The following is a 14,552-nucleotide window of genomic DNA, read 5'->3' on the forward strand; positions in this document are numbered from 1 at the left end:
TAAATATAAATGGACAGATGTGGACACATTTTAGCAAATCTACATGGTTTCATGATTTAAACTGGAGCTGGGAAATATCTAGAAGTTAATTTAAATGAAAATCACCCATAAAATTGGGTGATAAAATTCATCCATAGTTTCCTCTTGCTAAAAGAAAGTGAAAACAGAGATCCCGAAATGGAAATCATGCACTACATGTTTCAAATGCAAATGTGGATTTAACTGATCTATCAATACCAAATATTAGCCTCTTTACATCTTGCCTCCATATATACGCAGAATGGTTTGTCCCAACCTCTGCTGGTTCTGACCTCTGCCCTGCTTACATTGAATGGAAGGTGTGAAAGGGGCCACTTTGCATGTACAGCTGCACAATCCTGGTTCCCGAATGTGTGGAAGACATACACATATGCAGATGTACATACATGAGGTACATACAAGAGGCCGTAGCTCAGTGGTAGAGTGCATGCTTCACATGCAGAAAGTCCCAGGTTCAATCCCTGGAATCTCCAAGTAGGTCAGGAAAAATCCTGCCTGAAACCCTGGAGCCAATCTACACAGTGGATTCAATGTGGAACGAGAGATCATTAGGGCGCTGACAACGGATGACTTTATCGCCAATCTGCAGCAACCCTGCAACTTCCCTCTGGAAAAAGTGCATTTTTGGGAAAGTCATTTCAGTGCGTTGTTTTTCCTTAAATGAGGCTCCTGAGGGTTCCGGTGCAATGTGCCCCATAACCCCTCAGTAAATCCTGGGTGTGCCTATTTCTGTGACCTGGATCTGCCCCCTCCCCATTCCCTCTTTTCCCTCATTCGCAGTATGGCTGTTTTCACAATAAGTGGCCTCCTTTCTCCATTCACAATAGTGGAGTAGCTAGCTTAAATGTAGTGTACAATAAAGAATAAATAGCGGGGAAGGAGAGGGAGCAGCCAGTAGCAGGAGCCTGTAACAGCAGCATTTCACAGTATTGTTACTGCGATACACTGAAAATGCAAGACTACCCAGAGGGAACGAGAAAGGACAGCCAGTAGCTGGAGCCCGTAGCAGTGGCATTTTGCAGTGTAGTTACTGCGATACAGTGAAAACTAAATACACAGAGGAGAAGGAGAAGAGGCAACCCATAGTGGAAACATGGACAGGGTGGGGAACAAGCCTCTCTCATTCGCTGAGCAGCATCTCTGCAGTTAATGGTGTTCACTTCAATTGGTGGGACTCCACCCACTCAATCCCAAAATAAGGTGGTTTAAAGTGCTCTGTGGCTTGTGAATGCGGACTTTTAGGTGGTGTATACTCCAGTTTGCTTGCTTTGTGGGCCGCTGATGGACCAAAGTCAATTTCATGTAATCCAGGTAAAAGCTGAAAACGCTTCTGCATGCGTTTCCATGTAGATTGAGCTTTGGAGAGCCACGCCAGTCAGTGTTGACAATACTGGGCTAGACGGACCAATGGTCGGATTCAGTATGAAGCAGCTTCCTAGGTTCCTATGCATAGAACCCCTTTTTATATTTTCCACTGAACATGCAACAGTTGGGGGCAGAAAGACAGAGTCCTATTATTCTTAAACCATTCAATATATGTGTCGAGGGAAGATATGAAAAGGGCTACTAATACTTTGTAATCTACTTTATACAATAACCCATTAATCATATTTTGACTTCTTAGTTTTATTTCTCGTTTTATGTGGTTATTGATTTGTCTTTATGTTTTCTTCTTGTTTTACTATTTGTCATTTAATTTTTTATTGGTAATCAATACAAATTAATGCTACAAAAAGCTAGGGCAGGAAGCTTGCTCTCTTCCATCTTTCTCTCCATATGCTGGGTGTTATGTGATGCTTGAGTGAGAAACACGTGCATGAGATGAAGCTGTTCCAAGTTAGGGGCTTCTTAGAAGCCATGTGGTCAGTGCCATCTTGCAGTCTTTGAAATGGCCTGAACAAAAGACTTTCTAGATGTGTCAGTTTTGAACCCACAGGCAGTGCCCGATGGTGCGTTGGGAGCCACACATACATGTGCACCCTGATGGGGTGGGGTATTAAAGTCTTTCCAACTGGTAATCCTAATCCAGATTACTGTTTCTCCACTGCTATCCAGATTGGTCCAGATTGCTTTTTCTTAAGATTGCTGGGAGGGGGCAAAGTTACATATGTAAGCCACTCTGAGCTCTTCAGAGGAAGAGCAGGGGAACCTCTCGTGCAAGCACTGAGTCACTACTGACTCTTGGAGGGACGCCAGCTTTCGCTGATGTTTTCTTGGCAGGCCTTATAACGGGGTGGTTTGCTGTTGCCTTCCCCGGCCGTTATTACCTTTCCCCCAGATTACTGGTTACTCATTTTACCTACCTTGGGAGGATGGAAGGCTGAGTTGACCCGAGCCGGCTGCCTGAAACCAGCTTCCGCTGGGATCAAACTCAGGCCGTGGGGAGAGTTTCAGCTGCAGAAACTGCTGCTTTACCGCTCTGCGCCACACGAGGCTCTAGATAATAATAATAATAATAATAATAATAATAATAATAATAATAAACTACCTAGATGTTTTTAACAATGGGGCATATCAAGAGAAAATTCTCATGGCCCCACCACTGAATGACTAACACTCCAGCTTTCATTCTAAAATTCTGAGTCTCTAACTTACATGATTGTTGACTGGGGAAGTGTTGAAATATGCAGGGATGACTTTTTAAAGTCTCAGCTGTTGTGTCCTCGTCTGCAGTCTCCACAAAACCCTGTCTGTCCTATGGCTTCTGCTGTCATCCTCCTGCTTCTACTACTCATTTATGACAAATATCCTTTCCCTTCACCCACCCACCCATTTCAGCATGATTTTTGTTCTCTTCCACAAACTTTCAAGTTGCTTCTTAGAGCACTATGATAATATCCTAACAGAACACTAATGTATTCTTGGGAACATCACTACCAGTTTAGTCTGAGATCGGTTCACTTCTACATGTTGATGAAGAACTCAATTCTTCCCTCTACAGTGTGACATTTGATGTGAATAGCTCACATTTATTTATTTAGAAGACTTATATCTCGTCTTTCTGCTTGATGGTTCCCCCTCACATTTATTAGGCAGTAAAAGAGTGCACATTGCGTCTCTTTTGTATTTTATATTGGGAAAGTTCTCATTTTGTCCTTGATTATTGTCATATTATTTCTTTATATCTGCTACCAAAAAGTGCTACTCGCTGGATCAAGATTTAAAACGAAAATGAAACATTCACCGGTCCATAAGCGAGCATAGCCTTTTGTCAATGTTAGTTGCAATACTGTATCATATTAAATTCTGCATTTAGTTAAATCATAGATAAAGGTGTAGAATGTCTACTTCCCTATGCCCATCAAAGCAGTACAGTTGTCCTTCTACAGCACGGCTGCTGAACCAGCTCTCCTCTCCCCACCCACCAGAATGCCCCATGTTTGCCCCACCCAAGGATGACTACTTTTGTGACCTCAGGAAGCAGCTGCTATGGTTCTTTCTGCAGCTGCTGCAAAGGTATGGAAGGAAGAAGGGAGGGATCGGAACTCAGAGCACACCCCACACCTCACAGAGGTTGTAGGAGTGTCTACAGCCTCAGGAGGGGAATCTGTAAAATCCTATGCTCCCTGGAACACTCTTAGGAGTGCTCTCTTAGCTGCTTACTCCTGCATGCTTACAGCATTACCTGGAATAAAATTTTATAGAAACTGATGAGACACAGAAAACTAAGATGATCAACAGTATGGAGTACCTTCCCTCTAGAGAATGGTTAATGCATTTTTAGTTAAGAAAAGATGATTAAGGGGAAATATGGTAGAGGTTTATAAAATTAGGAATCGGATGGAGAGAATGGACAGACAGCTATTTTTCTCCCTTTTTCATTATAATAGAACCTGATAATGAGCTTTATCACACCAGCATTATACTGTGCAATCACTGCAAATTGCGTGCAAAGGACTCCGAAGTTTTCCACCTTATAATATGCTTTGACCGTGAAGTACTCCCATGCACCCTGCTTTAATTGTGCTACAAAGGCAAAAGACTCACCCTAATTTGCTACTAGTTTCCGAGCGTATCATTTGTTGTTTTCCGAGCAGCCACTGGGGCGCAGGAGCAGGGTTTGAAGAAAAATTAAACAAATGCTTACATTTGCGTAAGCTTTAAAGATAAAGACATCAAAATTGGCACAGTAATAGATATTAAGGTGAGCTTTAAGCATACCAAATTCGAATCGGATTGGGTCATCCGTTGATTTTTTATGATTTTTTTTACATTTCCCCCCTTAAACCCATTTCCTGGTATGCAAAGGAGCGCTGCCACCCGTTAGCAACAACAACAACAACAACAACGCTGACAGCTTAGCGCTGTAGGGGATAATTCGAGGGAAACAGGTACATGGGATGAAGCTAAATGCTGATTGGCATTAGATTTAGGACAGAAGTTCTCCCATACAGCACATAATTAACTTATGGAAGTTACTACCACTGGATGGCCTCTAGCTCTACAAAAGAACAGAACAACTTTATGAAGATTAGGTTTATCAACAGATATTAAACATCATAGCTAAGTGGAACCTCCATGTCCAGAGGTATATTCTTTTGAATACCAGATGTTAGGGTGACCAACTGTCAGGATTTCCCCGGATTTGTCCTGGTTTTTGTTCTTTCCATGGTGTCAGGGGGGATTTTCTATAATTTTCAATAATGTCCTGGAATGACACACCTTCCCCTTTAAGGCTGCCATTAGCATGGCAGGAGGGAATGACATGCTTTCTTGAGGCACATCATTCCCCCACCCCGAGCTCCAATTGAGGTCTTAAAGGGGAAAGTGGGTCATTCGTGGACATTATAGAAAAGGCCCCAATTGGAGTGGATGGTGGTGGTGCAGAATGAAATCCTTTCCCCTCCTCCACTCCAATTGGGTTCTTTAAGGTGGTGGGGGAATAACGTACTTTCTGCAGGACTCAGAAAGCTGCTTCCCCACACACACACTAGGTGTCCTCTTTTTTGGTTTCCCAAATATGGTCACCCTACCAGATGTACAACAAGAGATTATCATTTATTTATTATACATTATATTCCATCTTTCTTCCATGAACTCAGAGTGGCATACATGGGGTTTCCAAGCAGTCCCCCCTTCAGGTACAGATCAAACTCAGACCACCTTAGTTTTGGCAAGATTGCTACATCATGTCCCATTAGTAAGATTGCCAGAGGCATTTGGCTGGCTGTTGTTAGAAACAAAGGGCTGAATTCAGATTTAGTTATACTTATTATCTATTTATTTATTTATTTAAAACATTTATATCCCGCCCTATATCAATAAGATCTCTGGGCGGTGTACAGATAAAATTCTACTTAATGTAGAACCACTGGATTCAGTTAGCCATGGCTAACGTAAGGGCTTCTTCACATGAGCAAAATAAAGCACACTCATGACTGGCCAGTCACGGAAGTTCATGAGCCCTTTTGATGACCTCAGCACCAGCCAGGACGTCCCCTGCAGCTTCCCCCTTATTCCATTTTAAAAAAGATCAGAGAAAAGCTGGAATAACCCTAATGGCGCAAAGTTGGTAGTGGGTAAAGCTGATTGGCGCTATGAACTTGCTGAGGAAGGAATTTTCCCGGATCGAGGGAGAAGACGGTAAAATGCCAAGAGCACTCCTTTAAGTTCAATGGGGCTTACTCCCAAGTAAGTGTGCTGAGGGTTACAATGCGATCTTATGTAGTCAGAAGTAAGTCCCATTGTGTTCAATGAGGCTTACTCCCAAGTAAGTGTGCCTAGGGTTGCAGACTTAAAACATAATCTTACATCTTCTCAGAAGCAAGTCCTGGCTTTCCTGGGGCTGAGAGGAAACAGTACAATACAAGTTAATCTAGGAAAACAAGACTTCCCTCTTTTCCTCTGCACACATACCATGGAGGGAGGGAGGTGCTCTCTCAATTCAAACCTTTAAAGGAGCCCCAGGGAGACAGCAGGATCTTCCGCCTTGTCGCCCCTCTCCTCCTGTTTAATCAGCTCATATCAATCATGCTAAGAACCAGGAAGCACAACAGCCCCAGGTAAACAACGTGATTTCGCTTAATGTAGAGACACTCTAAGTCCCGTTTATTTCAATCAGTCTACTCTAGATCTGAAATCAACCCTGAATGTTGGACTAAATGGACTCAGGGCAAGTGATCTTTTTAAAAATCATTCATATACATTTCTGTTATCCATTAAGCAACTAAAACTTCTATGTAGTGCATTATCCACCACATTTACAGCTGGCTGATCTGATATATAAATAACAATATTGCAGTACAAATTGAGGATAGTGATTAATTAATCAGATCAATCCAGAACCCAATACCAAAACAAAACTAATTTCAAACAAATGAGGTATGTGGAAGGTAATCACTCAGATCATCAAATTCTTTATAGGTGTCAAAGATTAATTATTGGAGCATAATGAGGATCAAGCTGCCTATCAAAACAACTTCATGTATTGAAAGAATTCCTTTAACGAGCAAAAAGGAACAGCGCTGCAGAAAAGTATGAATAAATTTGGATGTTTGGCAGAGATGATATACAACATTTATTTGCAAACACAAGAATAATTTCATAAATAATTATATAGCTCTGAAAATGTTTCAGACTTACCTTATTTAATTTTATAAAATATTTCAGTCCAGCTTCCAAAGGATTGGTGTCACAATTCATCTGTTTAAAAAAAGATGAAATATTATATTTAATCACCATTATAACCACTAGGTGGCATATTTCCTTCACTTCTTTTGAATTTCTCATATTGTTTTGCAATTATTTATTTTATGTCCAGTAAATAAAATCTCTGCTTTGTTAAAGAATTGTAATTCTTAGTGACATTTGTATAACACTGTTCCTAACTACGTTGAGTCCCAGTACTGGGAAAAAGGCGGGATATAAATAATAATAATAATAATAATAATAATAATAATAATAATAATAAATATTAATAATAATCCAAAAATTCAAGTACACATTTCTTCATTATCCACTTTTAAAAGAAAAACAAAAATAAAAGTCTATCTTGCGAAACAAAAATAAGCATACACAAGCATAAATCACTGGAAGAGACTCACATTTTTGAAGAAGTGTAATAATAATAATTTGCTAGCAAATCTGCCTCCCTGTCCCTTGTCTCATGGAGAACAGGTGATCAGAAGCAGGAGGGATACCTCAACTGTTCTCATTTTCAACAGGTAGGATGGTGGGGAGGAATCCTCCAGTGGGACTGAGTTGGGATACCCTCTGGATGCTGCAGGGTATCTTGTGAATGAGGAGAGAATGATCTGCATTTTGAAGGACCTATTGTCATAATAATATTAGAGAGCTACCAGCCCAAAGGCCAGAGCACTCTGATGTCAGAGGCACTGGATCATCCCGTGCCCTGCTGGGCTGTTGCCAGCAGGGTGGGAGGAATGGCAGACAATTCCCCCCCCCCCCAGCTTCCTTAAAAGCATTTTGCATCAGAAGGCCATCTAATTTATTCTCCTTGGCCATTGGTCCATCCCAAACACTCTTATTTCCTCCCTTCCCAAGGTCAGAATTCTGACATTGGGAAAGAGATGCTGCAGAGCTTTTGTTGCAGCTGGGAGGGGAGTGGGTTCCACAGCTGGATTTCCTCCTCTGAGGTCAGAGCTATCTCCAGCCTCAGAGGGGTGGTTCGCTGTGTAGGGTCCATCTTAACATCTAGCAAGAAAATTTAGTATAGGAACCTGCCTTATACTGAGTCGTTTACTTCAGAATTGTTTGCGCTAACGAGCAATACCTCATCAGGGCTCGGACAGGAGTCTTTCCAAGGCTGACCTGGAGATGCCAGGTATTGAATCTGGGAATCAGCTCATCCAGCCCACCCCCTGCTCTGTCTTCCCGCGCTTACCCTGGACTTGTGTCCACCACCAGAAACGCCCACTGACTGAACCTGAACCGAGGCCACCACTGACAGACTGAGAAACAACGTGACCACCTCGGAGCAACAAGAACAACAAAAAACCACGGTAAAACCACACTGTGGGCTTATCTACACCAAGCAGGACATTCCACTATGAAAGTGGTATGAAAGCGGTATATAAAAGCCAGGAGCCACGCTACTGCTTTATAGTGGTACTGAAGTTCACTGACAACTGTTGGGGCCCATTGACACATACCATATACCACTTTTATACTGCTTTCATAGTGCTATATCTTGCTTGGTGTAGATGTGTCATGGGCCCCAACAGTTGTCAGTGCACTTCAATACTGCTGTAAAGCAGTAGTGTGGCTCCTGCCTTTTTCATACCACTTTCATAGTGGAATATCCTGTTTGGTGTAGATGAGCCCTGTGAAAAAGTGCAGCTTTGCGGGGTGGGTAGAAGCTTGATGCGGCTGCAAGTTGGCAGCTGCGCCTTATAAACAACACAGCACCTCTGCACATCCACGATGGGGTAAACAGAGCGTATAAACACCCCCTGAGCCTGCGAGTATCCTGGAAGAGGCCTGGCTGACTCACTCTCTATGTCTACTTAGAAGTCTCATTGAATACAGTGTGGCTTACTTCCCTAGTAACTAAGGCCCTTTCTACACCTAAGGATTCTCCCAGGAAAATGGAGGGATCATCACTGCCTGCTCCTGGGATCCCCTATGTGTCATTTGGATGCACAGGGATGATCCTGGGATGATCCCGGGGGGAAAGGCAGTTGTAGAAACGGCCTAAGCCTTTGGAGAGGCATTTCAACCTTTTAGAATGGGGGGATTTTCACAAAAGGGAGGGCTAAAGAATGAGGGGAAAGCGAAGGGGAATGGTTACCTGGGAAATACCTGGATTGGGATCCCAGGAGGGCCAGATTTGGCTCCTATGCCTAAGGCTCCTCTCCCATGATCTAGTTCTGAGCCCCCCTCCATCCCTGGCCTAGTCATCCTACACTACACACATTCTCTGTGGAAGTGCTCGTCTTGCCATTTTGTTAAGGACCAAGCCCCAGCAAGGTTTTCCCTATAAGCTTTCACCATTATCTTCTACTACAGCAATATTCATTTTTTTTACCTTTTGTTGAGTTGTATTTTTTAAAAAATTCTTTGGATGCTACGAGCTTAATCTCTCTCTTGATGTCAAGAGTACATTTATCCAACACTTATTAAAAGGATTGGGAAACAAACAACAGAAGGGGTAACTATCCCTATCTGGTATGTGACCACGAGATATTATACTAATGTTTTCAGAGAGCTAAAATGCTTTCAGTGCACATTTTGAGTGATGGAATAGAAACACCTTGAGACAAATGAAGAAGTTCGTATAAATGTCTCAGATAACATGGAAATGAATTAGTAACACTTCAAACATAAAGGCTGCACTCCTGGACTCAGCTGTCCAAATGTAGGTCCCATTGATTCCATATGTACTTGTTTTCTTTTTAGATATATTCTAAGCTATTAAAATAGTTTGCTAAAATGGGATTTGGCCACAACTTCCAAACATCTTGGGAGCCCAAAACTTTTTATAGTGAAATGACAAAGGGTTTAATAATGATCAGAACATGTCCTGGGTAAGAATTTCACCCAAACATTCCACTGTGACTTCTTAACCAAACAAACTCTCTATAACGTAAAGGAGAAAGAAACATTTCTGTATTAAGAAGGTGGGTTTGATTCCACAAGTATAATGGAACATACTATTTCCTGCAAAATAGAATTAACGTTTGATATGACTACTTGCAACTGCTACACAAAAAAACCTCCAGAAGGAAGTATACTGAAATTCCTAGATTCAAACCTCTGCCCCCCATGCCCGAAAAGCCTTTTCTAGTCTTAATGTATTCATTGCATATGTTCCAAAGTTGTCAATTCCTTCTTCACGGCCTGCTTCCATGACGGCAGAATATAAAGCTGCAGAATCTTCTTGTCTGTGATACAACTCCCAGCCCAGTTCACCTGTTAAAAACCAAATATTAGCATATTAATTAAATCCAAAATTAAACTGTGGCCATTAAAATTTAAACATGAACATAAACATTTATGATGCAATCTTATGCACATAACTTGGAGTAGCTACTACTGAACTCATTTCTTACTTCCTAATAGACATGTATAGAACTGCACTGTTAATGTTTTTTCATATAGCTGAATTATTTGAAAACACTGCTGTATTTTGGATAGACCAGTTATTTTACTTATGAATTTAATAATAATTTCCCTACCACTTACCTGTATAGGATATTCTAATTGCAGTAACAGGAATATCAGCAATTTTAAAATGTTTCGATAGTAGAAAACTAAATGCATCATGACTGAGATCTTCTGTTGTTAACTTCTGGAGAACTTTCCGTGCATATGGACCAGCTATACCTAATACTCCAATTTCTTCTGTAATATTTCTTATTTCAACATTATATTGTCCTCTAATTGCCTCCTCTTCAATCCATCTGAAGATAAAATACAACATTTTATAAGTCCCCTCCAAAAGAGGGTGTGAAATATTGAATTATATGAATAGTAGTTATTAGGAATAAAAGCTGCTCATAATGCCTAAAAGTTTTAGTCAAATGTGACGATCGGATAGACCAAAGCATGAAGAACGGCCCCCACCCCAGCAAAATCTACCTCCAAGAGAAAATGGTCTTGGGCCTTTGGGTCAAGTTCATCCTAGTTCACTATCCCGTCTCCCATTAAGTTTTTGGGAAACCTCAGGAAATAATGAAAAATGCAATCTGAGATGCCCGTTTAAATAATAAAATATATTTTCTACATTTAACGAACTCATTGTTGAAACTAATGAAATTAGTTCTGTTAAATTCACAATAAAAAAGGGGGGAAACTAACAAAATTCTTTTCTCCCATGGCTTTTCTGAGGCTACAACGTCATTTAACACTGCCAATATTTATAATATAATATTTATAATATAATATTGGCAGGAAAAGTTAAGCCTCAGGCTCAGGAGTCCCATCCTTCTGCTAAGGACTGGGAACTCCTTGCCACCTGAGTCTGGGCACGAACTCAGAATCCATAGCATATGCAAGTCCAAGTCGATGAAAAGCCTCACTACTGTTCATGGCACAGTTCTTAGGTATCTAAAGTCCACATAGCAAAGCGTCCATGTGCAGAGTGCTTTCAAAGTCCCAAGCGGAGATGGAATCCAAAGGAGGGAGGTCAGGCGTTGTGTCGAGAGATGAAACCTAGCAAAGATTTTTCAGCTTTGCACCAGCCTTTAAGGCCTATTCAAAGTCACTTGACAGACAGGTCCTCTGACCTGTAAACCATGCCCACGTGCCAAGAGGGCAGGAAGTTACAACCCACTTCGAAGAGTGTCCCCCACCTTTTCCAAAACACTCTGAAGTTCCCAGAGAACCAGCTACTTCAAGGCCGAAGCAAAGGAGTGAACCAGCTACTCCCATGGGAACTACTTACAGAGATAAGCTTGTAGGGAACATCTGACACACTCAAAACATTTCCTAACAAATCTAACCACTAGGTACAAGGCCTATGCCTGACAGATGTGTTAAGTATATAAAAAGAAATACTTGCTTAGTCATTAAAATTGTGTGTGTATGGCTATCTCAAGGTTAAACAGAGAAAGACTATCTGTGGGCAATTACCTTGAGATAGAGGCTGTTCTGGGAACCTTGCTAAGATTCTAAGTTAGCTTCATCACAGCTGTATGTAATGTAGATAAGAATTGTGTAGATCTGTATATAGCTTCTCACTTGTGTAAAATGGAACTGATCACTGCTTACTGATCACTGCTCTATGATCACTGCTCTCTGTGTATGCCTCAGTGTGCTGATCTGAACTGATCTGAATTGGACTGCACAGAAGCCTGAAGGAAATAAACCAGCTCTGCTGTGTAAGACCTGCGTGATGTGTGTTTGTTTCTGAGCACAAACAGAGTTCCAAAGAAAGAAAAGTTCTAGCACAATAACCCAACAAAGGTTATGGGCCCAGTCAAGTCCAGTCTAGCCTAGACCAGCCTACGCCAGCCTAATCCAGGCAGAAGAACCAGAACTTGATGGGAACGGTGCAGTATCAGAACCAGGAGTCTGCTAAAACAGAAAACTGTTGATGAATGAAGACATCAAGCTAAAGCCAGTGCTGCAAAGTGAGGAAAAATCTCAGTCGGCTGACTCTGAGGAGGACTCTGAGCAGGAGGACGGTGAGATACCAATTCCTAAAGCAGAGGGAATGGCAGGAGCTAATATGTCTGGTTTGCATCAATTGTTAGAAAAGCTGAATGACTCTAACTATGCATTATGGTCTTACAAAATGCAAATGTATCTGATTCAGGCTGAACTGTGGTATGTAGTCACAGAGGATCCACCAGATAGAGCAGATCCACAGAATGCTAAATGGTTTAAAGACGATGCAAAAGCAATAGCAGTTATTGCATTAGCTGTGGAAGACTCTCAAATTTCCTTCATTCAGTTTTTGAATACATCAAAAGAGTGCTGGAATGCGCTACAAGCTGTATATCAAAGAGAAACAGCGGGCAGTAAAATAATTCTAACCCGGAAACTGTATGGAATGAAGCTGAAACCAAAGGAGTCTATGTCAAACCATTTGAAAAGCATGAGAGAAATCTTCAATCAACTCAGGGCACGAGAGATAGAGTTTACAACTATACACCAAGTCTATGTGATTTTGTCAAGTCTTGATTCATCGTACGACGCAGTTGTCACCATGATAGAAAGTCAAGAAGAGAAAAATTTAACCCTTGAGTATGTAGCTGGAAAACTACTGGAAACCTATGAAAGAAGACAAACTTCAAAACAACAGAGTTTTAAACATCCTGTAGCTGAATTTCAACAAAGCCATAAATCTTCTGATGTGGTGGCTGCATTAAAGGCAAGGAAATGCTTTAATTGTGGTTCCACGGAACATTTACGGCGGGATTGCAACAACAAGAAGAAAAAGCAGTCAACAGCAAAGTAGAGAGAAGAGAACAACATGAATGAAGCTGAATCAACAAAGAAGTGTCTTCTAGCAAGAGTCAAAGAGACAATGAATCCTTGGTTTTTAGACTCTGGGGCTTCAATAAGTATGGCAAAAGACAAACTTTCATTTGTAACCTTAGAAACTTCTACTTCAGAGCAAAAGTGTGTTACCCTTGCAAATAGAACAAAAATCCAGATATGTGGTGTAAGTAATGTATATTTTGATTGTCTGGGAGTTGAACTACAAAGTGTTTTATATGTACCAGAATTAGAAACAAACCTTCTAAGTGTGTTTCAGTTAACAGAAATGAAGTATGAGGTTTGTTTTACTGAAGAAAATTGTACTATAAAACAGGGAAACAAGGTGTGTGTGCAAAGAATAATGAAAGAATCTTTGTATGTAATTAATACTTGTACAGAAAATGAAGTTGTAGCCAGCAAAGTCACAACAAAAACAATAGCCAATTGCAAACCACACCAAGAGTGTATCCATTTAACTCATAAAAGGTTTGGTCATGCTAACTATAAAACAATTTCTAAGATTCCAGAATTGTGTGAAGGAGTGAAAATCAAACCATGTTCTAACTATCTAGAATGTAATGTATGCAGTGAAACCAAGTGTCATAAGTCAAACATTCCAAAACATAGTGAGAGAACAACAAAAAGAATTTTTGAATTAATTCATGCAGATCTTGCAGGTCCTTTTGAGACAAGTCAAGGAGGAAACAGATTTTTCTTGTCTATTGTTGATGATTACAGTAGATTTGGATTTGTGTATGTGTTAAAACAGAAGAGTGAAACTTTTGGAAAGTTCAAAGCGTTTGTTAAGTAGAATAAAAACAGATTTAAAGAACCTATAGCTAATCTAAGAACGGACCGGGGAGGTGAATTTCTTAGCAACCAATTTAAAAAATTCCTCAGTGATGAAGGTATACAACATGACCTTACTGCTCCATATTCACCATTTCAAAATGGAGTTGCAGAAAAGAAAAACAGAACCTTGCAGAACATGTTAAGAGCTCTATTGAAAGAGTCAAGATTGTCTAATCTGTTCTGGGCAGAAGCTTTGTCCACCTCAAATTATTTATTAAACAGGCTTTACCACTCTGTACATGAAAAAACCCCATATGAAATGTTTTACAAAAGAAAACCTAGAGTGTCACATATAAGAGTTTTTAGAAGTAAATGTTTTGCTCATGTTCAGAAAGAAAACAGACCAAGAAAGCTAGCTCAAAGAAGTTTAGAATGTAAACTGTTGGGATATAATACACAAACAAAAGGCTACCGTTTGTGGTCTCCATATCACAAAAGTGTAATTGTAAGCAGAGATGTAGTTTTTCATGAACAAATGCAGAAAACAAAACAGTATGTAAGTTTGCCTGTAGAACAGAAAGCTGTAGAAACAGAAGAAATTCCTGAACAATCTCAGCAAGAGAGGGATGGGGAAGAAACTGTAAAAGAAGAAACTATGCCTGTAACTATGCCAAAGCGACCAGAAAGAGAACGCAAAGCTCCAATTCGTTATTCAGATGAATACCAAAGCAAACAGGTTTCTCATAGAGCTTTACTAATAGCCTATGAACCTACTTCATTTGAAGAAATTCAGGAAATGGAACCTAAAGAAGCTCAGGGCTGGCATGAAACAATGT

General features: G+C 40.6%; 1 protein-coding gene across 3 annotated transcripts in view; it reads right to left on the reverse strand.

Annotated features, from left to right (window-relative positions):
- DMGDH (dimethylglycine dehydrogenase) overlaps positions 1–14,552 on the reverse strand; it is a 68,299-nt gene that overhangs the window by 20,253 nt on the left and 33,494 nt on the right. For all 3 annotated transcript variants that reach the window (XM_063127971.1, XM_063127973.1, XM_063127972.1), the window contains 3 exons: positions 10,183–10,400; positions 9,752–9,909; positions 6,622–6,681 (listed from right to left, as the gene is read on the reverse strand). In XM_063127971.1, coding sequence (XP_062984041.1) covers positions 6,622–6,681; positions 9,752–9,909; positions 10,183–10,400 — 436 coding nt within the window. The remainder of the gene's footprint in view (positions 1–6,621; positions 6,682–9,751; positions 9,910–10,182; positions 10,401–14,552) is intronic.

Source organism: Elgaria multicarinata, chromosome 6 (genome assembly GCF_023053635.1).
Source record: "Elgaria multicarinata webbii isolate HBS135686 ecotype San Diego chromosome 6, rElgMul1.1.pri, whole genome shotgun sequence".
NCBI lineage: Eukaryota > Metazoa > Chordata > Lepidosauria > Squamata > Anguidae > Elgaria > Elgaria multicarinata.